The following is a 27,692-nucleotide window of genomic DNA, read 5'->3' as shown; positions in this document are numbered from 1 at the left end:
TCTAGGACACTATAAAAATATATTATAGGAAACAAGCATGTTATATTCTCTTAATGTAGAGCTGTTCAGCTGTAAACATACAGTATCTAACATGCTTCACTAATTTTGATGCAGGTCTAAAGTGTGACAGATGATGTTGACGACATGACACAGTAAAGGTGAGCTACATTTAAAATAATATATATGAAAAATAATGATAAAATAATTATAACTGTCATAAAATATTCTAATGAAAAGATCAATCCCTTCAGTGGTGCCAGTGGATGTCTCACCTAGGGCACCAAAATGTCCAGAAACAACCCTGGATCAAACGATTCTGTATGTTTGTTTTATTTTTTACAAAGATATTGTACTTTTAAGTGGAATTGTTACCCTACTTAAATATATTAACATATAATCTAACAAATATGAAAGAACAACAATAAGATAAATATAATATTATGATTCAATTGTGTAATTAATTTAAAATCAAACTGTAAATATGGCATGAAGTTCCAGTTTTCCCCAGAAGAGTGTCAACCCTTTAATCAATTATAATATAGTTTGTGATTCAAACACAATCTAAATGCTATCTTATGTGCCCTAAAAATGTTCATCAAATCATTTCAGGGGCCATATACTATTCCGCCATGTGGGGGATTATTGCTGTGCTGTTGTACACTAATATTTTTAGAATCAAGGACAGAACCTTTAGGCCTACTAAAGAAAGAAAAACAAAAATCAAAGGATTGTTTATTTAATTTCAATAAATTTAGTTTAATTTTGGACAAGTTGATTTTGATTTTAATATCACTTTAGTTTATTTTTTGAGAATTTGTTTTTGATTACATATCAATTAATAATCTGAATATTGTTTGTAGTTTCATTAAGTTATAAACTTGATTTTCATTATTTACTGAAATCATAATTGTCTTGGAAAATCTTGCCACACAGTGGGCTGTTGAGGTTTACTCAGCAGCATGAATAATGCTACAGTGTGCTCAGGTCATTCTTGGTCATGGAAATCATGTGTCGCTTATCAAGAATGAGTGTGTTGTTTTGATAAATTCTTTTAGTGTGAGATGATGCATTTAGTCACAGCAGCCTTTCCCTTCATGTTTGTGTTGTCTTCAACAACAGAGCCCCCACTTTTACTTCCTTTTATCCTTTACATAGGAACATTTTTTATAATGACTATTTTCCTTTGGAGATATAAGTCAATTTGTTGATAGCTGAACTACAATAACAAACTGCTGTTGTGTTGAGATCATGAGTGCATCACTGGCTACATTAACTTCTGTGTGGACTGCAATGTTCCAACCAAGATGGTCCATTGTTACCCAAATAACAAACCGTGGGTTACAAAGGACATCAAGGACATTCTGAATGCCAAGAGGAGGGCCTTTACTGATGGTAATAGGGAGGAGGTGAGGGCTATCCAGGCTGACCTGAAGGTGAAAATCAGGGAAGCCAAGGAGAAGTACAGGAGGAAGCTGGAGCGGAAACTCCAGCAGAACAACATGAGGGAGGTCTGGAGCGGCATGAAGACCATCAGTGGCTTCAGATCGACTGGCAGCAGAGGAGTTGAAGGCAACTTGGACAGGGCCAACGAACTTAATCTGTTCTTTAACAGATTCGACACACCGGCTCCTGCTCATCCCCCCTCTAACTCAGCTGCTGTCGGCCCTCAAGCTCCTCTGAGTACTCTGCTCCCCCCTCCCCATCAGGCTAACGGCCCTCTCCAGACCGACGACAGGTTGTGGACTACCTGACTGGCAGACCACAGCATGTGCGCCTGCAGCACTGTGTGTCAGACAGCGTGGTCAGCAACACTGGGGCCCCTCAGGGGACTGTCCTCTCTCCCTTCCTCTTCACCATCTACACCACAGACTTCAGCCACCACACAGAGTCCTGCGACCTTCAGAAGCTTTCTGATGACTCTGCTGTGGTGGGATGTATCAGCGGTGGAGATGAGACTAAGTACAGGGCTGTGGTGAGGAACTTTGTCTCATGGTGTGAGCAGAACCATCTGCAGCTCAATGCGACAAAGTCTAAGGAGCTGGTTGTGGATCTACGGAGGGCCAAGGCACCAGTGACCCCAGTTTCCATCCATGGGGTCAGTGTGGACATTGTGGAGGACTACAAGTTCCTGGGAGTTCACTTAGATAACAAACTGGACTGGGCTAAGAACACTCAGGCTGTTTACAGGAAGGGCCAGAGCCGCCTCTATTTTCTGAGGAGGCTGAGGTCCTTCAACATCTGCCGGACAATGCTGAAGATGTTTTATGAGTCTGTGGTGGTCAGTGTTATCCTGTATGCTGTTGCATGCTGGGGCAGCAGGCTGAGGGTAGCGGACGCAAACAGACTCAATAAACTGATCCGTAAGGCCTGTGACATTGTGGGGGTGGAGCTGGACTCTCTGGCAGTGGTGTCAGAGAGGAGGATGCTGGCCAAACTACACGCCATCTTGGACAGTGTCTCCCACCCGCTCCATGACGTGCTGGTCAAGCAAAGGAGCGCCTTCAGCGGAAGACTCATCCCACCAAAAAGCACCACAGAGCGCCACAGGAAGTCATTCCTGCCTGTGGCCATCAAACTCTTTAACTCCTCCCTCTAAGGGTTAGTCTGTATGACCCTAGGTCACTAAACTGGACATTGAGCATTACTTCTCCGCCATAATTGATAACAATTGTGCAATATTCTGTGTACTACTCCCATGCAATATTAGTTTTCCCATGTTAGTTTTTCTTATTTATTGTATTGATATCATATACCTCTATTACTCTTGACAGTACATGCACCTCCACTTATTATTATTATTACTTATTACATATATGGTGACACTGTATTTTATACTGTACTTCATCATCAACCAGTAAACCCACTTGGTACTCGACACTTAGTTTATCTTATACTTATACCGACATGATACTTATTTATTTTCTGACCTGTTTATAGTGTTTATAGTGTATCATATCGTTTTCTAGTACTTTCTCCTGTGTGCACTGACATAAAGGCAAGCTACTGTAACAAAGAGTTTCCCTATGGGGATCAATAAAGTATTTCTGATTCCTGATTCTGATCAATCTTGTCTTGAAGCACATCAATTATAAACTCTTCATCAAATACAGTTTCTGAATACATTTGAGGTGTAAAATAAACAATGTGTTTGGAGAATCAGACTTCATTTTAGTGCCTAGTTGATATAGTTGTCCACAGGGTTCAAGAAATTGGAGATAAATGATCCTATCTAATGACTGACTGCAGACCATGCGTTTTTTGTGGAGGCTACTCCAGCAGAGCAGGGTTATATAAAACCGCGACACATCTAATATGACTGCTCTGTTTTGGACTCTCCAGCTCTCTGTTCCCTCAAGCACTGTCAAGACAAATTTAGGTGTGACAACGTGTTCTGATCAGATGCACTCCGTTTGCATATGTGTCAATGTAGCAGTTACAAATACATATTTATCTCACTACATATTTATCTCACTCCTTTCCATCATTGTTTGTATATCACACTACAATGTTTTACCCTCTGCGTTTGAACTTCAAGTTCTCAATTTTTTGTTTTTGGACACCCCATTCAGCAGCCAAATAATAGTTTGTACACTGGGTGGAAACATCATATAGTATATTTTGAAGAAAGTGAATGATAGTATGAAACAAAGTAAGCAGCCAAATAAACCTGTCAGAACATGAAGCTTATGATGCTTGACTGGATCTCCCTCAGTGCAATTCTATTCAATCTGTCTTGATTTTTCCAACATACCACAGTCCTAAAAATGTCCAAGACAAATAAGACAACCTTTATTCACAGTCTGTGCTGGGGAGTCAGGAAGTGTGACTATCTCTACCCCTTGATTCACTTCCTGGTTTCAATCCTATGAAGCATCTGCTGTTATCTGATGTGACATGACAAAACCTGACAAAACCAGGGCTGTTTCTGTTTGTTCTAGAAACTAGTACCTTGCAAAGGAACATGTCAGAACATCTTCCATGCTGTCTGTGGCTTCAAACCTTACGGAGGTACTGATGCCGGCAATAGTCAGTATTTTGTGTCCTATAAATATGATTTAAATTGTAAAAAAAGAAAACCAAGTCATGCGAACCAATGAACAAAATATGTTGTTTTTCCTTGCTTTTAAAAATGACCCATACTAGCATTTTCTGATCTGACACCCCTATCAGCAGGAGCAGTGCCTTCCAAAACAAGGACTGTTTCCTTATATGCCAGTACTATGGTTGTGGTTTGGTAAGGCACAAAAACTAGTTGGTTAGGGAAAGATTTTGGTTTAAAACAAACCTTTCTAGTCACACAATAAACAACAATGACCGTTGGTGGGAAATCAGGAAACAACAGCAATCATCTGTGTCAAAGTCACTTTCTTTGACAAACCATCCATCCACCCTGACCCTAGAAAGTTTGGTGGTAATTACGCGCTACTTTCACCTTTGCTTCTGACATTTCACAAGGCCACTAGAGGTCCCTGTCAGTTAAATGTGAAAATATACACCGAAACACAAAAAATACATGACAAGTGTCTCATCACCAGTCTGATGTTAGGATTCAGGTAGGGCAGGTTTGGTTATTAGCAGAAATCTCAAAGATATTTGTAAATATTAATACAATTATTAATATTATCAAAATTATTAATATAGATTAATAATTACGTGGCACCACCCTGGGATCAGGGACCAATAACCAAATGTGAAAACTGTCTCAAAGGTGGCTGTCCACCTAAAAATGTTGATATTTATCTTACATTAAAAGGGGGAACAGTGAAGGGTGAGATCCAAGCACTGACCGTAGCAACCAGCTATTATCACAACATGTACATGCAATAACCACAGGCAACTGGGGGGGCATGCACAGACGTTTACGAAACCAGATCCAACCGGGGCAGCAAAGGAAAACAGCGGCCGACGTCGGTAGGGAGAGGGGCTCAGCGGCGATCTTGCTATTGTCTGTTCTTTGTTTCTAAGCCAAGCCTCTTAATGAAGGCTTTGGCTTTTCTAGGTAAGCCTGTCTTTTGTCCCTCACACATGGTGAGGCTAGGTGAGGCCCAGCACTGAACTGGTTTTGATTTGTGTCAACAGTAAACTATCATATTGCTGTCTTCTTACTAACTATTAGATGTTTTACAAATAACATGGAAACTACAGGTTACAGCATTAGACCACATGACAAACAACAGAGTTCTGTCTTTGCAGTTATTGTTTGCTGTCTTGATGGATGATTATCTGTGTGCGTCCAGTACAGAAATTGGTCCAGGGCGTGTTTAGCCTAACTCAGTACAAAGACTGGAAGCACAATGAGCTAGCCTCTAGATAGCCTCTAAATTAACAAAAAAATTAAAAGCTTCCAACAATTCCAACTGCAGTCTGATTTTTTTTTACATGATATAAACTTGCTAGCAAGCTATTTTAAAACAATTTTCTTTCTCCTTTGTGGCAAGTCCAAGTCAAGTCTCCAGTCTATCAGAATATGGTAAACCTCCACAATTCCATAATTGTGGCTGGTGCAAAAGAACTGGCACGCAGGGGCGGATCTAGAGAAATATTCATGGGGTGGCATATATGCTGATTTAATCACAGACAATCACATATATCAATATTTGCTTGAAAAAGCCCCCAAATAAAGATATTTTAACAAAAAAATGTTACATTATTGTGGCACGAGTAAAGCATTGAATAGAAATATCTAAAGGTGGCATTAGAAATCAATATGTAATGCATTTTTCCAAATACATGTATTTTTTTATTGAACATAAACCCACCTCTTGGTCTAAAATGTGGCCATAACAGATCATTAAATTATATTGCGCATTATAAATTATATGCACACTTTGTGCCAAAAAATGATGGATGGTGACCTTTGACACCCCCCTCCTCTGTCCAAGCCAATGAGAGAAGAGGGGTGGAGTTAGCCAGAACCAATGAGAGGATGTGGGTGGCGCTACTGTGAGCCAATAAGAGAAGAGAAAGTGGAGTTAGCCAGAACCAATGAGAGAAGAGAAAATAATACATTAAAATAAAAGGACAACGTGTTTTAGTCTGCCGACTTGTGGGTTATCAGCGAGACGCCTGTGACGAGCTACCAAGACTTGACACCAGGGGGAGCACCCAAGAAACGGGTGTTGTATTCAGACACCTCCAGCTGACACCCTTCAGGAAGTATGGACATTAGAAGCGGGTGGTGTCAGGGGGTATGTGTTCAACTATAATGCATTTGCATTATAGTTGAAAAACTATGATTATTTAATCATTGTTTTTACCAGTTGGAGGAAGCATTGTCAAAGCAACACTCACATCAACAGACTGGGCGGTGTTAAATCTGTTGGCTCCTGCAACAAAAGAAAAACCTGCAATAAAAGAAAAAAAACAGATGCAAACAACCGTATGGGTGGAGAAGGAGTTTTCACCCCGACCCATGTGTAACCCCCCAAAAATTGGTTCTGTACAGATGTTGTCGGATCACAGAAGCCCAGGCCTGGGCCAAAGAATGAGACTGGCTTCTTTTCCAACACTTTCCCAATAACTCAGTTCAGTGCAACAGAGTTTATTCTTTCACAAGCGATAAACCCGAATTCGGTACTGGTAGCGAACTAACTGGGCTCTGGAAAGTACCGAAAACTTTCCATGATCTTATTTTAACGGAGACGGGAGAAAACCTGATCTCTTCTGTCTTAAGGTGATTCGACTATATTTTTTAATTTTAATATCTTCACACCTTTATATCTTCTTAACATATTTAATTTCTTCACACTTTATATGTCCTAATACATGTCAATTATTCCATACTGTGATATATATCACAACAAAATTGGTGTTAATCACTATACTAAGTGCACAGGCTGATTCATAACACATAGTTCGTTTAATGAAATCATCCACGACATTCCCCCCACTTGCCAGTCCCAACCTCCACTATCCTTTCGAGTCATCGCCAAGGTCTGCACCCCGAGTCAGCAACAGGCTGCCCCATGACCACAACACCGCCAGGACAATGTGCTGCATAAACAGGTTCAAACATGTGCATCTATATTCTCTTTGGCAACATGGATCCTGTATTTAAAGCCATAAGCATAAAACCAAATCAAACACTTATAATAATAAGACATGCATTGTGAGTTTAATCATTATTTAAGTAATAAATAAGTATACAGTGGGCTGTTTTGCTAATCTTACTTGAGCAAACTAGGGTATTGAACATGTATACTAATGGGGTTAGTACCAAATCACAGAACACCATAAATGCTTTTTAAATGTAAGGTGAATTCACAACGACATCTGGTGTACTCTCTAATGTATTTGATTGTCTTGTATTTAGTGTCCAGTGTTGGTCTTAACAGTGTGTCCATGGCGCTTCTTGGAACAAGCATAATGTCCAGTGTGTCCAGTATTGTCCAGCATATCCAGTATATCCAGTGTGAGATGTGTTATGCACCTGCGATTGTGAATGTTCATTGTATGGTCCCGTTCACTACTCACTGTGGCTGCGGAAGGGTTGTGCGGAGTTGTTAATAGGAGTCAGGCCTGGCAAGGAGCTGGAGCTGATGGTAGTGTCTCCGTCTCCTAATCTTCTATCGCTTGTGATTGCGTCGCTCCACCTCCTTGATCCTGGCTTGGCGCAACACTCTCTCATCTGCTAAATTATTCCCTTTGGGTGTTAAAGTGTCTGTTTTTTGATGTGCTGGAAACTCGATAATGGCAACCGCTGCTGGGAGGTTTATTGCATCTGACAGTGCGGAGACTGCTTCTCCATGTGTAACTGGTATGCCCTTAGGAAGTCTCTCTATTCAGCGGATGCTGAGTCTTTATACACATTAAGATGCTTTCCCTGTGCAAATTTTAGACACAGCTATTAAAGCTTTAATTTCTGCAAGCTGTGCAGAACATGGTTGAACAACCTTGGTTGTCTGAATTTCTGTTTAGGTGTTATCTTTATTTAATTGTACAATGGCATAACCTTCATGGTTGCCTGTAGCATCTCTAAAGCAGGAACCATCTGTAAACAGCGTGAGATTTGCCATGATTGGCTGATTATGCATGTCCTCACATGCTTACATAAAGTTGTTTGTTTCTTGAACAGTTATGTGGCGCTCCATCTGGAGGCAGCACCATCCGGGTTGCCGGATTCACTGTGCTACAATGTTGGATTGTAAATTCAGGTGCTGAAAATATTACCTCATAACATGTCTTTCTAGCTTGGGTCAGAACAAATTGAGAGCTTGTGAGCATTGGGCATCCCATAGTTAATGAGGAGGCTTTTTGAAAAGCAAAAACTGCTGCTTCGAATCTCTGATAACAAGGTGGCAGATCCGACTCAATGTTGTCTAACTTAGTGCAGTAGTAGGCCAGTGGCTGTTTACCTGTTGGTGTGTCTTGCATCAGCACTAGCATAACCTGGGCATTCACTTCTTGGGCCCGTTGTCATTGTTTGTTAACTTCTTTTTATTCTTTATTTGCAGCTGCTTGCTGTGTGTCTTCCCACTTTTCTCCTTTGACTCGTAGTTCATCTTATCTTCGGTATCTGCGGTAAGCGTATTGTGTAATTTCCGGTCCCGGGTGTTTGTGTTTCACTAGTAGCGTATTTCTGCTACTCTAGCTCATTACAGTTAATTTCGTTCGATTGTTCATTATAGTGATTAACTATCTGCTATAAACTTACACTAGTTCTGCTCAAGCACTAATAGCTCTCTCCTTCTTTTAACGACTTTCTCGCTAACAGTTTACACGCTATTCAGTTTTGCTAGCTACCGTTTTTTAGCTTAGCAGCTAGTGATGGCTTCTCTCTCTCCCTTTCACTCTCCTGCTCTCTATTGCTTGGTGTGTCAAATGTTTAGCTATTCCTCTGCCTCCTTTAGTGATAATTGTACATGTAATAAATGTAGTTTATTTGTAGCATTGGAGGCGAGGCTTAGTGAATTGGAAACGCGGTTCCGCACCATGGGAACTCAATCATTAGCTGCTGTAGTTAGCCAGCCCCCAGTAGCCGTTGCGGATCAACCAGAGGTAGCTCGTGTTAGCCGTCTCCTGGCAGCTCCCGAGCAGCCGGGAAACCAGGGAGGCTGGGTGACTGTCCAAAGGAAGCATAGCCCTAAGCAGAAGCCCACGGTTCACCACCAACCTGTTCACGTTTCTAACAAGTTCTCCCCACTCAGCGACGCACCTGCTGGGAAAACAACTCTGATTATTGGCAGCTCTATTTTGAGAATATGCAAAGACAATGTCGGACTCTGTAGTTTTCTCTGGGCCCCTGCCAAACCTGACCAGTGATGACATGTTAAGCCGCATGTCTTTATTCCGCCGCTGGCTGTCGAGGTAGTGTCCAGCAAACGATGTGGGCTTTGTAGATAATTGACTGACTTTTTGGGAAAGACCTGGTCTGATTAGGAGAGACGGCATTCATCCCACTTTGGATGGAGCAGCTCTCATATCCAGAAATCCAGAAAGTTTATCAGTGGACCAAAACCATGACAACAAAGAGTTCAGACCAGGACGCAGAGTTGCAGTCCTACACGCTTCTCTGTGCTTCCAGAGCAGTTACCCACCCAAAACTCTTTAGTGACGGTGTCTGCCCCCCGACCACTTAAATTAATAAAATCTTAATTTAACAGATGACGAGTTATAAATAAAAACCTAAACAAAAATGCTGAAATAGCACAACAATAGGCGAATTAAATGTGGACTCTTAAACATCAGATCTCTGTCATCTAAAGCTGTACTAGTGAATGATTTAATATCAGAGTATCATATTGACTTATTTTGCCTTAACCTGGCTGGGTCATGAAGAATATGTTAGCCTAAATGAATCCACTCCACCCAGTCATATTAATACTCCTATTCCTTGAGGCACCGGCCGAGGAGGTGGAGTTGCAGCCATCTTCGACTCAAGCCTATTAATCAACCCTAAACCTAAACTAAATTATAACTCAATCGAAAGCCTTGTTCTTAGTCTTTCACACCCAACCTGGAAAATACAACAGCCAATTCTATTTGTTATAGTCTACCTCGCTCCTGGTCCTTATTCTGAGTTTTTATCTGAATTCTCAGAGTTTTTATCAAGTTTAGTCCTTAAAACAGATAAAGTGGTTATTGTAGGTGATATCAATATTCATGTGAACGTTGAAAATCTTAGCCTTAGTACATTATTAGATTCAATTGGCTCAAAACATATAGGAAGGCCCTCTGTAATGCTAGAGCAGCTTACTACTCATCATTAATAGAGGAAAATAAAAACAACCCCAGGTTTCTTTTCAGCACTGTAGCCAGGCTGACAGAGAATCACAGCTCTATTGAACCATGTATTCCTATAGCTCTCAGTAGCAACGACTTCATGAGCTTCTTTATTGATAAAATTTTAACTATTAGAGAAAAATTCATCAAGTCCTGCCTTTAACCGGTGCCAACTTGTCTTCAAACGCAGGAACCTTGGAAACAGCTGTAGAGCCTTATGTGTGTTTTGGCTGCTTTGCTCCTGTCAACCTTCTTCAGCTGACTTTGACGATTAATTCATCTAAGCCATTAACCTGTCTCTTAGACCCCATTCCAACTAGGCTGCTGAAAGATGTTTTACCCTTAATTAGCACTTCTTTACTGGATATGATCAATCTGTCTTTATTAACAGGCTATGTACCACAATCCTTCTTAAAAAGCCCACTCTTGATCCTGGGGTTTTAGAAAGGACCCAGATCTTAGAAAGGATCTTTCTAAGATCCTTGAGAAAGCAGTTGCCAGTTGTGTGACTTTCTAAATAACAATAGTTTATTTGAGGATTTTCAGTCATGGTTTAGAGTGGATCATAGCACAGAGACAGCACTGGTGAAAATTACAAATTACCTTTTAATTGCATCGGACAATGGACTTGTCTTGTTAGATCATAGTTCAACACCATTGACCATCACATCCTAGATCCTATTACAGAGACTGGAACATGTAATTGGCATTAAAGGAACCGCACTAAGCTGGTTTAAATCCTATCTATCAGATCGATCTCAGTTTGTACATGTTAACGGGGAGTCCTCCGTGCACTCCAAAGTTAGTCACAGGGTTCCACAAGGTTCTGTGCTTGGACGGATTATATTCCCCTTATACATGCTTCCTCTAGGCAGTATTATTAGGAAGCACTCCATAAACTTTCATTGCTATGCAGATGATACCCAATTATATCTATCAATCAAGCCAGATGAAACTAACCAGTTAACTAAACTTCAGGCATGCCTTAAGGACATAAAGACCTAGATGACCAGCAACTTTCTGATATTAAACTCTGACAAAGCTGAAGTTATTGTACTTGGTCCCAAACACCTCTGAAACAAATTATCTAAAGATATAGTTACTCTAGGTGGCATTGCCCTGGCCTCCAGCAGCACCGTAAGGAACCTCTGAGTTATCTTTGATCAGGATTTGTCCTTTAACTCCCACATGAAACAAACTTCAAGGACTGCCTTTTTTCACCTATGTAATATTGCAAAAATCAAGCACACTCTGTCTCCAAATGATGCCAAAAATTAGTGAATGCATTTGTTACTTCTAGGCTGGACTACTGCAATTCCTTTTTATCCGGCTGCCCGAATAAGTCCCTTAAGACTCTCCAGTTGATCCAGAATGCTGCGGCACGTGTACTGTCAAAAACTAGGAAAAGAGATCATATCTCTCCAATATTAGCTTCTCTGCACTGGCTCCCTCTAAAATTTAGAATAGAATTTAGAATCCTTCTCCTACAAAGCTCTTAATGGTCTGACACCATTGTATTTTAAAGATCTCATAATACCATATTATCCGACTAGAACACTGCTCTCCTGGGATGCACGGTTACTTGTGGGTCCTAGAGTCTCAAGAAGTAGAATGGGAGCCAGAGCCTTCAGTTATCAAGCTCCTCTCCTGTGGAATCAGGTCCCATTTTGGGTTTGGGAGGCAGACACCATCTCTGCATTTAAGAGTAGGCTTAAGACTTTCCTCTTTGATAAAGCTTATAGTTAGGGCTGGCTTGGGTGAGTCCTGAACCATCTCTTAGTTATGCTGCTATAGGCCTAGACTGCCGGGAGACTTCACATGATGCGCCTCTTTCCTCTCTGCTTCTCTCCCTCTCCATCTGTATGCATTTTTATCCCAATAATAATAGGGTAAGATTTGAATCAGATTCAAACTTAGGCATCCCATCAATATAATTTAATTTGGCATGTGTGGTCTAGGTTTAGCAGCACTAAATTACTCGTATTGCCAGACCTAATGTCAATGATCTACATTATAAACATTACACAAGGTGACACCATATCCCTCTGCTTTGTCAGTGAATTTACTACTTGAAATGTGTATGAATTGAAATGTGTTATGTAAATAAAGTTGCCTTGCCTTCAATGCAATTCATGCAACACTTAATATTAGAAAACTTTTTAACTTTGCCCAGCTGATGCGACACCAGCGTACACCATGATAGTAATCAAGTGGATCCACTATCCCACTGTGAGTCACAGACAATTTGTGACTAGAGTCGTAACGTTACTGGTACACTAATCACAAAGGGGGGTGGATTTAGGGCAGGCAGTGAAATTTGGGCACAATGATGAACGTCTCTCACCAAGTATGACTCAGTTCCCATTGTTAGTACCAAAGACCTGTTAAAAAGAGTGTTAGGCAGAGTCTTCTCTCCCTCTCCATACAGATGGAGAGGGAGAGAAGACTCTGCCTAAGACTCTGACTCTGCCTAACCAGCACTGCAAAGTCACAAGTGACTTCGGGTGATGAAAAACCCACTGGAAATGACAGGAAACAGTACCAGCAAATAGCAGGAAGAAACTTTTCACCAGGCAGCGAAGATTCAATTCAATTTCAATTCAATTTTATTTATATAGCGCCAATTCATAACATAAGTTATCTCATTGCGCTTTTCCTATAAAGCAGGTCTAGACCGTACTCTTTATAATTTTAATTACAGAGACCCAACAAATCCCACCATGAGCAAGCATTTGGTGACAGTGGCAAGGAAAAACTTCCTTTAAGAGGGCAGAAACCTTGGACAGAACCACACTCAATGGTGGGCGGCCATCCCCCGCTACCGTCGAGGGTTTTTAAACAGCACCAGGTAATTACTGTTCAAACTGATGGTACGACTATGTTTACCTTGATGAAAAACATTTTGCGGCAGCATCATGATGCTCATGTTCCTGTGGTGTCTGTATTGTGTGAAAATCCTTTTTACTTCTGTATGGTCGGAGTGAATGCTGTGCTAGGGGTTTCAATGACGCCCTCCTCAGAGTTTTGCATGTAATCCTCCACTAGCTCTTTGACGCTATCAAAGTTGACCCGTTCACAACATTCATGTGCACAAGATATATAATATATTTTGTGTCCCATGGAGCCATAAAACACTGAGACTGATGTACTTCATCATGCAGTGTCTTTACAATGTAACAATTTGGTGCCAAAACATGACATGTTTGGTTTTTTAAGCATCTTTGACTTTACTGACTTTAAAAAGAAATGTCGTTGGTTGAGCCAACACAGTCCACTATCTGATGAAAAAAGGGTCATTTTGGAATAAATAAGAACCACTTTCACATGAAAACGGGTTCAAAGCACTTCAGCTGTATTTTATCACTAAAACTGCCTGTAAACCAAAGTTTTTCCACTTGAGATTTCACTTAATGTTTTTGCTTAAGAAATTGTCTGAAAGAGTCACAAGAAACATTTGAAAGTGTTTCAGTTCAGTATGTTGGTCCATATTCTAAAATGTATAAAACTGTTAGTCCTTGTTCAAAGAGGTACTTTAAATGGGTACTACATTGATTTAATATTGTACTTCCAAAAAGTTGGAAAGTCACAAAATACAAATATAAAAAATACTTGTCAAAATCTGTGCAGCAGAGGAGGAAATATCCTGTGCATATGTTCTCGATGTCTGTCCTCCTCTGTTTTTAACCAAAATCAATTTTCCATAGTCTAGACAATAAAGTTCCTAACTAACTAACTAACTGACTAACTAACTAACTAACTAACACTGGCTAAATAGAGTTCACAGTTAACCATCCACGACATTATATAATCTAATAAATATTCAAATCTGCATCAAATGTAGTTTGAAAATTTTAATGTTATTATGAAAATTATATCACAATAAAAAAAAGAGAAGACATTTTTAAGACGTCTCCTGGTGTTTTTCTACAGATATGGACTGTTTTTCTGATTTAGACTTTTATTTTGAAGGTCTTGCCAGGAAACAGGCTTGTGTGTCTGTGCTTCAACAAAACAACCCCACCACTATCTATCTGTGGCCGTTCGGTATTTCTATCAGTGGAAGTTGGCAGCCCTACACACACATTTAGCAGGGGGAAAAAGCCATCAGCAGTCGTTGTGTGTGACCGGGATTGGGAGAAGCTGCACAGAAAGCTGCCAGGGCTGGGAGAAAACAGAGCTACTGCCTGCTGCAGGGACAGCTAGTGGCAGCTGGGTGAAATCGGTCTGTTACCAACCCTGTGTCCTCTTGCTGTTCCTGGCACCATGCTGTGGTGTTTGCTTGTTTCTTATTTCATGCGAATATAATCTCTTTTTGATCTTCTGTCTATCCTACATCTCCCTCCCTCGTGAACATGAAGTTGAGAACAGCTCCTGTTGGGGGAGGGGTAGAACTTTGTAGTGATGTTAACGTTCGTGAATGGTATGATTCTTTTTAACAGGTCTTTGGTACTAACAATGGGAACTGAGTCATACTTGGTGAGAGACGTTCATCATTGTGCCCAAATTTCACTGCCTGCCCTAAATCCACCCCCCTTTGTGATTAGTGTACCAGTAACGTTACGACTCTAGTCACAAATTGTCTGTGACTCACAGTGGGATAGTGGATCCACTTGATTACTATCATGGTGTACGCTGGTGTCGCATCAGCTGGGCAAAGTTAAAAAGTTTTCTAATATTAAGTGTTGCATGAATTGCATTGAAGGCAAGGCAACTTTATTTACATAACACATTTCAATTCATACACATTTCAAGTAGTAAATTCACTGACAAAGCAGAGGGATATGGTGTCACCTTGTGTAATGTTTATAATGTAGATCATTGACATTAGGTCTGGCAATACGAGTAATTTAGTGCTGCTAAACCTAGACCACACATGCCAAATTAAATTATATTGATGGGATGCCTAAGTTTGAATCTGATTCAAATCTTACCCTATTATTATTGGGATAAAAATGCATACAGATGGAGAGGGAGAGAAGCAGAGAGGAAAGAGGCGCATCATGTGAAGTCTCCCGGCAGTCTAGGCCTATAGCAGCATAACTAAGAGATGGTTCAGGACTCACCCAAGCCAGCCCTAACTATAAGCTTTATCAAAGAGGAAAGTCTTAAGCCTACTCTTAAATGTGGAGATGGTGTCTGCCTCCTGAACCCACAATGGGACCTGATTCCACAGGAGAGGAGCTTGATAACCGAAGGCTCTGGCTCCGTTTCTACTTTTGGAGACTCTAGGACCCACAAGTAACCCTGCATCCTGGGAACACAGTGTTCTAGTCGGATAATAAGGTATTATAAGATCTTTAAGATAAGATGGTGCCTGACCATTAAGAGCTTTGTAGGTGAGGAGAAGGATTTTAAATTCTATTCTGGATTTTACAGGGAGCCAGTGCAGAGAAACTGATATTGGAGAAATGTGATCTCTTTTCCTAGTTCTTGTCAGAAAAACGTGAAAGTTATTAGTTACAATGTAGAAATTCTTTATAAAGGATGCCTTATTAGACAGTAGTACCGAGTAAAAATGGAAAATATTCAGAAATTGTTTACATGACAAATTATTTATCAAATAGATATTAATAGATATATATAGTTTTAGTTGAGTATAGATCGTTTTCCTGCCACTGTCTAACACAATGGAATTTCTGGGCGTTTGGAGGTAAATGACTCGTTGCTGATAGCAAAATGTGACATTCTTATTTCTCATATTGTTTTTATATATTGCTATTATATATTTCACAAGTCAGGTAACAGCTACTGCTTTACCCCTTGGTAATGACTACCAAGTCTGTGTGTGTGATGTTGTCTTGGCAACAGTTGATTCCCATGTTCCTGAAGCCCCAACAGAGAACTGTGTGGGTGGTACAACCCGAATTTCCATTTACAACCTCATGTGGAATGTACCAAATTCTCAAGGGTAGTGGGGGTTATGCCAAGTTACAGTAAAACGATGTGTTGATACATCTGTATATTTTAGGCAACATTGTCTAAACAAACAGCAGAATGACATGCAGTAACAACAGTGACAAAACAAAAGTCTCCATAAATAACTCATGAGGTCATTGCCCTATCACTCTTTGTGAGGTTGTGTTTGTTCACCCACTCACATTTCCAAGTTATTAGTGGTAACTGCAGCTTCTTAAGCTTGATAATAAAGTAGCTGTATTATGCGATTTAACAAGGCAATTAAAGTGCAACAACACTCAAACACAGCCACCAAGACACAGAACTAAAACCATTAGAGTTTAAGAAACAAGGCAAGTGCAAAGTACAAGACAGTATAAATGGCCCTATAAATGGCCCTCACAGATGCAGTTGTCTTGGCATGAAGAAAGATATAAGGCAGAAGACAATGACATCAGGGCAGTCTAGTTTGTAAACCTTGTCATCTCAGTTTATAGCCTGGGTTTGTCTTTTTCTTTGGTATTTTATTAACTATGCAGTTTCAGAAAAATCTCTGAACATAGGAGTTCTCTTAGGCCAAATGAACAAACCCTGTTTTCATCATCCTTAACATCTTTGTTTCTTGCAGACATTGAGATGATTTCACCTAGCCAAAGAGGCAGCAGTGTCAATTTTCTTTGACAAAAGTATTTTTTTTACCCTAAGGGTTTATTTGCAGGGTATTAAAGAGAATTTCTTCATTAATGACTTCATATATAGGGCCCCCGCCCAAATTAGTTGCACCTGTGTCTTGTTTTCTCCCCTACCTAAGTGGAGTTTTTCCTTTGTTCAGTGTCAAATTGGTCGTTACACAGACAGTGGATATTGCACAGCAGTCATATTAGTAGTCAGGTATTAATATATATCAATAAACAGGGAATATTAAACTGAAAACAGAGTATATTGCACAGGAGTATCACGTATTGCTGTGATGTTAATGATCCAATGTCCAGTTTAGTGACTTAGGGTCATATAGACTGACACATAGAGGGAGGAGTTAAAGAGTTTGATGGCCACAGGCAGGAATGACTTCCTGTGGCGCTCTGTGGTGCATTTTGGGGGGATGAGTCTTTCACTGAAGGTACTTCTTTGTTTAACCAGCACGTCGTGGAGTGGGTGGGAGACATTGTCCAAAATGGCATGTAGTTTGGCCAGCATCCTCCTCTCTGACACCACCGACAGAGAATCCAGCTCCACCCCCACAATGTCACTGGCCTTACGGATCAGTTTGTTGAGCCTGTTAGCGTCCGCTACCTTTAGCCTGCTGCCCCAGCATGCAACAGCATACAGGATAGCACTGGACACCACAGACTCATAAAACATCCTGAGCATTGTCCGGCAGATGTTGAAGGACCTCGGCCTCCTCAGAAAATAGAGGCGGCTCTGGCCCTTCCTGTAAAGAGCTTGAGTGTTCTTAGCCCAGTCCAGTTTATTGTCCAGGTGTACTCCCAGGTACTTGTAATCCTCTACAATGTCCACACTGACGCCCTGGTTGGAAACCGGGGTCACTGGTGTCTTGGACCTTTGTAGATCTACAACCAGCTCCTTTGACTTTGTTGCATTGAGCTACAGATGGTTCTGCTCACACCATGAGACAAAGTTACCCACCACAGCCCTGTGCTCAGTCTCATCTCCACCGCTGATACATTCCACCACAGCAGAGTCATCAGAAAACTTCTCAAGGTGGCAGGACTCTGTGTGATAGCTGAAGTCTATGGTGTAGATGGTGAAGAGGAAGGGAGAGAGGACAGTCCCCTGAGGGACCAGTGTTGCTGACCACGCTGTCCGACACGCAGTGCTGCACGCAGTGCTGCAGACGCACATGCTGTGGTCTGCCAGTCAACAATCCAGGACACGACCCCCCTCGTGTCCATCCACCTGCATTGCTGCCAGCTTCTCACCCAGCAGGGCTGGCCAGGTGGTGTTGAAAGCACTGGAGGAGTCAAAAAACATGATCCTCACGGTACTTGCTGGCTTGTCCAGGTGGGTGTAGATGCGGTTCAGCAGGAAGATGATGGCGTCCTCAACTCCCAGCCGGGGCTGGTAGGCGAACTGAAGGGGGTCTAGGAGGGGTCTGACCATAGGTCGCAGCTGTTCCAGCACCAGTCTCTTAATAAATATTGATCATCACCAGCTTTGCTTGCTCGTCTGCATTTGGGTCCTGTTCCCTGGCATTCCTTGTTTTCCGGCATGACTGACTACAACACCGTTGCAGTAAAAGTTGAGCCAGGTTTCAACATTTTTGCCAGATGACCGTGTGTTTGTTTGCTGGAACCCTCTGTGACAGGACCCCCAATGCATCAACACAGTAGTCTCTTTAAAATGAATGAGGAGGATGGCTTTAGTATGGTTCAATTAGCTGGCACAATACCCAACCAAGTCTTAAGGCCTTTTCACACCTGAAAGTCCGAACCAAGGTTTGCGTTTTTGTTACATTCTATACAATTAATGTGGTTAGTTTTGGTTTCACATTGCAATTATGTAAGCACACTAAAGAATCTATCTATTTTGCATACCTACGTGAGCTGCGTCTCCTTATATTTGCAATTGACTGGTTTGTAGACAGGTGTGCGTCTGACGTTGCGAGTGTTGTCAATTTAGCAGGTAGCCTTCTATCGCAGTTTGACTGAATGGAGAAAAATGAATGAACAGATTCATTTCATGGTATCTACAATAATAATTCTAATTAATAATGTGGTCTCCTCCTCTCCCCATGTGTTACCGCAGCTTTGTTTTGTTGTGGTGTTTTTCCTTTTTCGGCTCAGACGATAGCCTGCCAGAACTTCCTGTAATTCCTGAAAGTCCGAACCATCCAAAAAAAATAATAATTTCACACTAGAAATGAACTAAACCATGGTTCAATTTGATCTGGACCGAGACCACCTCTTTTTGTCGGACAGAAAAAAAAAATTACAGGTATGAAGCCTTCCCCGGACCATGGTTCGGACCAAACAGCCGAACTGTGGTCCGGGGAAGGCTTCATACCTGTAATTTTTGGATCAAAGCGGAAGTCCGGACCAAACGAGGCAAGTGTGAAAGGGTGTGAAGCATTTTTAAGCCCTTAAACCACTCAACCACCATTATAGTACATTTTTGTTACATATCAATAAGTAAATACTTGTGTGAGGGACATTTAGTTAGAACACCTCTCTTGAACACCTGTAGATGTTGGGACGGCCCCACCACCCTTTGCCTTGGTCCTATGTAGTGTTTGTGTGTGTTGCAGGTCCTTGGCTGGGTGGAGCTGAGATGCCATTACTTGGGAACACCTGGCTAGTGTTCCTTAGTTATTTAAGCCCACCTGCCCAGACGCCAGTGTGCCGATCTCTTCGCTACTCACCATGCTCTGATCCCTTTTTTTGCATTGTTCTTCTTTTACACTTGCAACACGTGACTCATATTTACCACTGCATTCATACACTTTCATACATCACTGATACTGACTTTCACACCTAATTGCACTTATTATTATAAGCTACTTTAAGTTTAAGTTTGTTATTGGTAAGTTTGGTGTGCTTCTCCCTGCTTTATTGTGGCCCACGAGCCAGTCATAGCAATGTAGATTAGGTCTGCCGAGTGGACTATTTCTTTGGTAGAAAGAAGTGCCAATGAAAGTTCACATTGTGTTCTGTGAATATCACAAACTAAATTTAATTCACCTCAGTTGTATTGGGTGGAGGAAGAAATCTCAGGGGCTGATATCTCAACCTGGACAAATAAAACCAAAACTATTTGCATGGATAGATACTGTACCACTAGAGGGAAGGGAGATAACATGTTTGTAATTTGGGTGACCCAGCCCTGAAATTTCACCCTTTCTTTCCTCCCTTTATGGCTTAGTATTTGCCATGCCGAAACACCTTCTGGATACAGTAGTTTGTCCTTTTTTCACTGAAGTAGAAACAAAAACATCAAACACTCCATAGCTGAGGCAGCTAAGTTGTGTCAGATTCAGATTCAGATTCTTATTGGCTTTGCTTTTTAACTTCTAAGAGAAAAAGTGGCTTTAATTAGGATTTTTGTGAGTCTGCAAAACCTCATTCCAGATAGACTTGGAAAAAGTGTGTTAATTCACATTCTCTGTCCTGTCTACCAGATGCATGGTGAGTAGTGGGATGAGGAATGCTGGAAGTGTTTTGATGTGTCACCCCCCAAAGTGAGTCGAGAGAGTGACTGTATGAAAGATAAGCTAATGTTAAAGCCGTGCTAAGTAACATGAACTGCTGTGCTTGGTGGTAAAAATGATCAAGAAAATATCATTAAAAATATAACAAGCTCACCTGGTAGAGCATGTACCATTAAGGCTGAGTCCTTACCGTAGTGGCCCTGGTTTGATTCCAACCTGGGGCCCTTTGCTGCATGTCATTCTCTCTCTCTCTCTCTCTCTCTCTCTCTCTCTCTCTCTCCCCACCTTTCCTGTCTGTCTCTACAGCTGTCACTATACAATAAAGTAATAAATAATCCTTAAAAAAATAAATAAAACAAGCTCACCTTCTTGTAAGCATCACTGTGTGCAAACTTGCAATTTTAGTTCGAGGGTGGCACTAGCAAAGAGCACATGTAGTGCACAGTACATTTCCTGGCAACCTGCCTATTCGATTCTGCCATTTCTTGTGTGAAAGTGGACATTTTGCCTGATGGTGGCACTGAACAAAGGGTCACCAAAAACATTAGGATTCATACTGGGGCCAAAGTGTTGGTCAAGTGGCTATTTTAGCCTGATTGTGGCATTGAATGAAAGAATCATCCTCTGGAGATTATGAATGTCCACATCAAATGTTATGACAGGTGCCAGGACTATAGCTGTTTGAGCACCCCAGTTTTTTAACCCCCATAGGTGAAATAAATAAAATAAAAATAATAATAAAAAATAAGATCATATTGTGCCTGATACCTTTTAGGAACTGGTTTTAGATAATTTGTCTTAATATCAATCATTTATGATAAATTCCATCAATGACATGATGCCTGAGTGGTGTAGCTGTACTCAGTACTAAAAATATTTCTCTTGACCAAAGTGTTTAATGAACCTTAGGCTAACATCTAACATTTTTAACTAGTGATCACAAGAGTTTGGGTTGTGTCAAGATCACAAAAACGAAACATAAGAAAACATTACAGCCATTTCCTCTACAGGCTTCTAGATATTTTCTTCAGGGGAAACACAGATAGTATGATGGTGCAGCAATTAGCTGTCATAAATAAAAAACATAACTGCACCGTCTCCTCTGAGGACACTGTCCTTCTTGCACATACCAGAGTGATGTGTGTATGTTTGAATGAGACAAGGGAAAACGGTTAAGTGACTTTCCATATGCTTCGTCATGCTTTGGGCAAAAGAGACAGAGAGTGAGAGGGAGGGAGAATGGATGTGTGTGTTCATGAAAAGGAAGCCTTTCCAGACAGTGTCAGATGACATCATCGTCTCTAATAACTTCTGTGTGTGTGTAGGTGGGGGGCAGGGCTTCAGACCATACAGCTCTACACTATAAAAACAAAGAAACTCATTCAGTCATTCAGACACAAGCAGCAGCAGCAGTGAAGGGGGCGGAAGCTGAAACACGAGAGACCCACTACACTACATTTGACGCATTTCAACCAAAAGGTAAGAACTACAACTGGACTAAACATTTAGAGCTTTAGAAATTAGAATTATAAATCTAATATCAAAATACTGGCAGAATTCTTCGGTATTATGGTGCAATAACAGAATCATGCAAAACCACAGGGAAGAGAATCACTCAGTCTTCCATTTATAGAATCAAAGTCAAGACAGTTTTCTCAAAACTTCTTAAATTTGATTAATGTGTTACTTTCTATTACAATAATATGATATAATGAAAACACAACACAAGGAAAAACATGGCTGTCTAAACATATGCAAATGACAAAGTTGTAAAGCCTTAAGTACAAACCTGTCTAGACAAGATTTTGAACATTGGATTACAGCATTAAAAGAGTGTGCCAAATAGGAACAGAAGAATTATTCACGGCCATAGTCAGGATTTAAAAAATATTGTGGTCATGTCTCCCTGGTTTGCTAAAAATGTCGAGATTCCCAGAAAAGGTAGCATCACTGAGGACACTGAGGTCATGTGACCCAGTACCAGTACCCTGCCATTATTTCTACTGAGGTGGCAGAGTTATAGTCATTATTATAGCAATAAATAATTTTTTATGTATTTTATACTAGATTTAATACTAGCAGTGGTGTTTAAAGCTCTAAAATCACACAAGGCATAAGCGGTAATATTCAGCCTCTTCAGTGGTGGCCAGTGGCTTCTCTTAGACTGATGCCCAACAAAGAAGTCAAGCTGTGTGTCGTTCTCTGTGGTGATCAGTGAAAGCATGTTTGTTCAGAACTGGAAGTGACTGCTTATGCAAACTGAGGCTGAGGTCACAATGCTGACCTGTGACCCAGTACCAGTTCTATGATGCTGTTGCTTTGTAAAGCTGCTGTGCCTACAGTATACTATTGATGTCTGCAGTGGAAATCCAGTGTTACTGACACACTAAGATTTTCCAGTTAACACACTGATACAGACGTCCAGTATGAGTCATACACACACACACTTGTAATATGATGTAGTTGTACGTTCACCAACTACATTTGTGCCTTCACAAATTTAAAGGGTTAGCTCAACAATTTGAAATTTGATCCTAGATTAGAAATGAAGAATCTGAGACAATGGAGTGGTTTGAATGTGAGGCCCACAGTTAACTATCATGGAAAGATCTATAGTAAGACAGGGGCAGATGTAGGAATTGATAGATGGAATAAACTGAATGTTTAACTGATGGATTAAATCAGTGAAATCAGTGGTTCCCAACCTTTCTGATTTATGAGCCCTTAAAATAAAGCAATGTCTATGTTTGACCCCCTGCCCTTTCTTATTTTTTATTTCAATTTTTTCTCCTAATTTTTAAAATTTCTAAAATTTTATTTGAAAATATCTGAGAGCTGTTTAGAGTTTCTCTGCAGTGTTGAGCAATTCAGTATACTCACTGTTCCTAATAAGAAACAGAAACAATGCACTCACAAACAAATATGGGGTACATGGTTTCCCTACAAATTCACTTTAAATGGAGAGTTTCCTCATCTCTGAAAAACATATTTGGCAACATTTTGTTCTGGTGATATCCATGCAACATATTTTGCTCTCCTTTGGGATAAGGTGCTACGAATGCCAGTGACAGTGTGCATTCAGTACAGCAAATGTTTGAGAAAGAGGTGTTACTCTTTGGTGGTTGTACTTTTAGGTGTAAAATTCAAGTGTACCCAGTTCACACTGAATCTGAATTTAAACCAACCACAATCAAACTTACAGATATTCTCTTGTTTATTTACCAGGATGCTTTGCGTGTATATTTTCCTGTTGATGACTCTGAGCAGAGTAGGGCTGAGCTCTCTGCAGGATAAACAGACTGACTTTGGTCTGAAGGTCTTCTCGCAGCTGGCCCAAAGCTCTGTGGACAAGAATGTGGCCTTGTCGCCATATGGTGTGGCCTCTGTCCTGGCCATGGCTCAGCTCGGTGCTGCTGGCAACACCCGCAGGGCCTTAACTACTGTTATGGGGTTTTCTCTGCAAGGTGAGTGATACATAGATTAAAAGAAGATGATTTGAGGATTCTGTTAGAAAATGGGACTAATACGACACAAAACAATAACAGTGTACAGGAAAAAAGAGAACATATTTATACACTGGTTTCCACAGCATGAGGGCAATATAAAAAAAAATAATAAAAAGCTCAAAAATTCTCTCTATATCAAATGCAATGCAACATTAAATCCAAAGCAGCCATATAGCCTACATGTATGAACCTATCTGTATAGTGCTGAAAAATAGGATACTAAGGATAGGTCCGGATATATAGGATGGCCCTCACCCAGAGTGTCAATCAAAACACAGAAAGTCAGAATAGATAACTTTCACTCTTTAGTGTAAATTCAGTAACATACAGTACAGCAAAGCCAGCCCAGAGTAGGCCACATGCCAAGTATGTCAGTCCACATCTTTCCTCTCTCCTCACCTTGCCATTGGGTCGAAAATTAGCCAGGAGTGCTCCCATGAAAGACTACATGCCTGCGCATACCCGGTCTCTGCATCAAGCCAGATGAGCCTTTCTAACAAGCACCTTCTACAGGCCACTGGTCTCACTGTAGTATCTGTATTGGCTTATGTGACAGAAAAAACAATTAGAACTGGAATAAAAGGAAATCCACCACGAATAAAGTATTTCCCTGCATTGCATTAGAAGCCTAAAAAATAAATATAAGAAAAACACATGTTAATATAATATAATCATGAGGTTATACATACACTGTCACTTATATCAATTTGGTAATAATAATAAAATAATAATACACTTTTTACTTTATTTAGTGCTTTACAGATATAGAACAGATAAAACATTAAGACAATACATAGTCACACATAAGAGCATGTAAAATACATGATCAAATCTACGAGAGAAAAAATAAGAGAAAGAAAGCAGTTAAGCATAAAACTCAATAAAAGCAAATTGTAAAAATAAGTTACTAGACATCTAAGACTTCCAGCCTGCAAGGCCAGTTGCAAGTGACATGACAGAACGGAGGTGTGATGGATTTATGGAAAATAGATCTGTGAATTTGGTAGACTGATGCAGAGGAGGAAGGTATATTGGTGTATTATTGGTGTAACCATAAAACCCTAATCTCACCTGTCCTGCAGAGCGAGGGATGTCTCGGCAGCAGCGGCTCCTGCAGCGGGACCTGTCCAATGAGGAGGGGGTGGAGACAATCAGTGGGGTGATGGTGGAGAGGAAGATGAGCCTGGAGAAGGGATACCGCCGGGCCCTGGCCAAGGCCTTCCAGACCTACCCTCACCAGATGGACTTCACCAAGCTAGACCAGGCAGTCAGCATCGTCAACACATGGGTCTCAGACCACACTGCAGGTATTCACACCACCCAGCTAAGCATGTCATCTGCAGGATTATCAACCCATTCGCATTCCCAGGTCATCAAATAACGACGTTTTGTCACGCCCCTTGGCTTCTCATACACCTACATAAGGCGTCTCATACCCCATAAAGGGCTTTCATTAACTCCAATGTAAAACCATCCGCGGCAATATTAGACGCTCAGAGCAATGAGCATCAGTCCCATTGGAGAACCGAGGACTTGATTGCACAGGATGCAGCAGGAGGTAGTTAAACAGTGTAAATAAATTTAATTGCACAGAAAATAATTTCAAATTGTAAGTATAATTTAAATTATTTTATATATATATATATATATATATATATATATATATATATATATATATATATATATATATATATATATATATATATATATGTCAGTCCCTATACATATATCCTTATATATATATATATATATATATATATATAAGGATATGTATAGGGATGTATATGTGTATATATATATATATATATATATACACATAATATAAATATAGATATAATTAATTGCACGGGATAATAATAAATATGGTTCAAATTTATTTTCACCCATTTAACAATTAGATATTTAAAATCTGATTACACAAATGTGTTTACCATCCCCTTAAACTCCCCAGTGTACTATTTACAACTTCCAATCCTTTGAAAAACACTAATATCTGATAATAATAACTGTGTTTTGCAGTGGCCTGCTTTCTTTGTTTCCATCTTATACATCTTTTGAGACCTCTTTGTTGTCTTTTCTTCTGTAGGTGCCATCCCTGATTTCTTGGCACCTGGATCTCTGACTGATGAGACCCGCCTGGTCCTCCTTAATGCCCTCCACTTCCAGGGCCTCTGGAAGGTTCCCTTTGACCCCATACTGACACAGGAGAGGATGTTCCACTGTGCCAATGGCAGCACTGTGCCCGTGCACATGATGAGACTCACCAACCACTTCAACTATGGTAGGTTCAACACACTGACCCAGTGCACTTATTTATCTAAGTTTGATACTGTATACAACTTTGAAAAATACATCTATCTCCTTCTCCTTTATCAACAGGCGAGTTTGTGACTGCCAACGGGGTGGACTATGATGTCATTGAGGTCCCATACGAGGGTGACTCACTGAGCATGTTCCTGGTGTCACCCTTTGAGCCTGAAGTTCCACTGAGCATGCTCAGTGTGGATTTGAGCAGCCAGAGGATTCAGCAGTGGAGAGTGGAGCTGAGGAATATCAAAAGACAGCTGGCCATGCCCAGGTGAGGAAGAAAGGGACAGTATGTGGGTAGCTAACATTAAATTACTTTTTTAAAAACACTTTCTGTGTAGTTTTACGGTTATTTGTGTCATATTGATTCTTACGTGGCTACCAGCCTTAAGCAACCAGGATGAAAACTGAGGATTTGTGTGTGTTTTTGCAGGTTTACTCTGAACTCTGAGGTGAATTTGAAGACCACTCTGCTTAACATGGGTCTGGGAGACATGTTCAACCTGGCTACTGCTGATTTCACACGCATGACCAGTAAGTTAACCTCCTATAGGAAGACCAGTTAGTTAGTTAGCTAGTAACTATTTTGTCCACAATGTGGACAATTTTCATTGGCTTCACCTCATAGCATGTAAACATAAACATAAGACAACTGAGGAGAGAACCTCAAAAAACCACATGTCTTTATAGGACGTAGATGCAGTTGTCAAATAAGCATTAAGTACAAAGAGAGGCTAGATGCAAAATGTCATTAGTGATAGTGGCTGCATTCTTGTTTTGCACATTTTGGTGGGCTTTGTCTGCAGTGCCTCTCTGGGCGTACAAGTGATGGGAAGAATCACCTACAATCTGAAAAGATTAGTTTTTTTATTTAAATAATATTTCATTCATATTTCCTTAGTTGTACTTGGGGCTTCATATTCTAATCTCTGCATTTTAACATGGTCAAGTGGTATGAGAACAGAAGCAGTGCTGTTCTCATACCACTTGACCATGTTGAAAATTACAATAAGTATAGTGCATTCAGATGAATTATGTATCTAATCTGTGTGTGTTTCTGCCCTCCAGCTGATGAGAGGCTGTGTGTGTCGAAGGTTCTGCAGAGAGTGAAGATTGAGGTGAATGAGCAAGGAACTAAGGGAGCAGCAGCAACAGGTAGGCTCAATACTGAATCTCTCTCTCTCTCTCTTGCTCACACACACACACTCCTATTATCTCCTATTAAAGGATGATTCAATTTTTTCAAACACAACAAACAAATAAAATGATGGCCAGAACCACGAAAATAAGTTAATAAAAAAGAGTTGAAATAAACTGATTTTTCCTTTAAGCAAAGCTATAGTCAAAGCCAGCAACTCCTGATAAAATACATTTATAATTATTTTAACCATGAAATTGAAAGTTGAACAGTCAAAATTTACAGACGAACCACATGCAACACCACATACTAGTAAAATACTAACACTGAGTCACAGTTTTGGTTAATTTGTCTCTTTCCATAATGGAAGTCATGTAATTTTTTATTTTTTTGGTGGAAGGATGAATGGTAATTGGTTGGTGCAAATTGGTCTGAGAATATACATGATAACATGAAATGA

The 27,692-nt window shown here is 40.5% G+C and overlaps 1 protein-coding gene across 2 annotated transcripts in view; it reads left to right on the top strand.

Moving 5' to 3' along the window:
- The first annotated feature begins 270 nt into the window (after positions 1-270).
- Positions 271-27,692, top strand: part of serpine1 (serpin peptidase inhibitor, clade E (nexin, plasminogen activator inhibitor type 1), member 1) — a 29,084-nt gene continuing 1,662 nt past the window's right edge. Inside the window, exons 1-7 of one of the 2 annotated variants that reach the window (XM_044184782.1) lie at positions 271-318; positions 21,607-21,760; positions 24,870-25,094; positions 25,874-26,068; positions 26,167-26,365; positions 26,528-26,628; positions 27,163-27,249. In XM_044184782.1, the coding sequence (XP_044040717.1) occupies positions 286-318; positions 21,607-21,760; positions 24,870-25,094; positions 25,874-26,068; positions 26,167-26,365; positions 26,528-26,628; positions 27,163-27,249 (994 nt within the window). In that variant the 5' untranslated portion in view covers positions 271-285. Of the gene's footprint in view, positions 319-21,513; positions 21,761-23,506; positions 23,746-24,869; positions 25,095-25,873; positions 26,069-26,166; positions 26,366-26,527; positions 26,629-27,162; positions 27,250-27,692 lie in introns of those variants that run through there. The other variant, XM_044184781.1, reaches the window with a different exon arrangement.

This window comes from Siniperca chuatsi, linkage group LG22 (assembly GCF_020085105.1).
Source record: "Siniperca chuatsi isolate FFG_IHB_CAS linkage group LG22, ASM2008510v1, whole genome shotgun sequence".
In the NCBI taxonomy this organism is placed as follows: Eukaryota; Metazoa; Chordata; class Actinopteri; order Centrarchiformes; family Sinipercidae; genus Siniperca; species Siniperca chuatsi.
This window is presented reverse-complemented; position numbering and strand designations above follow the sequence as displayed.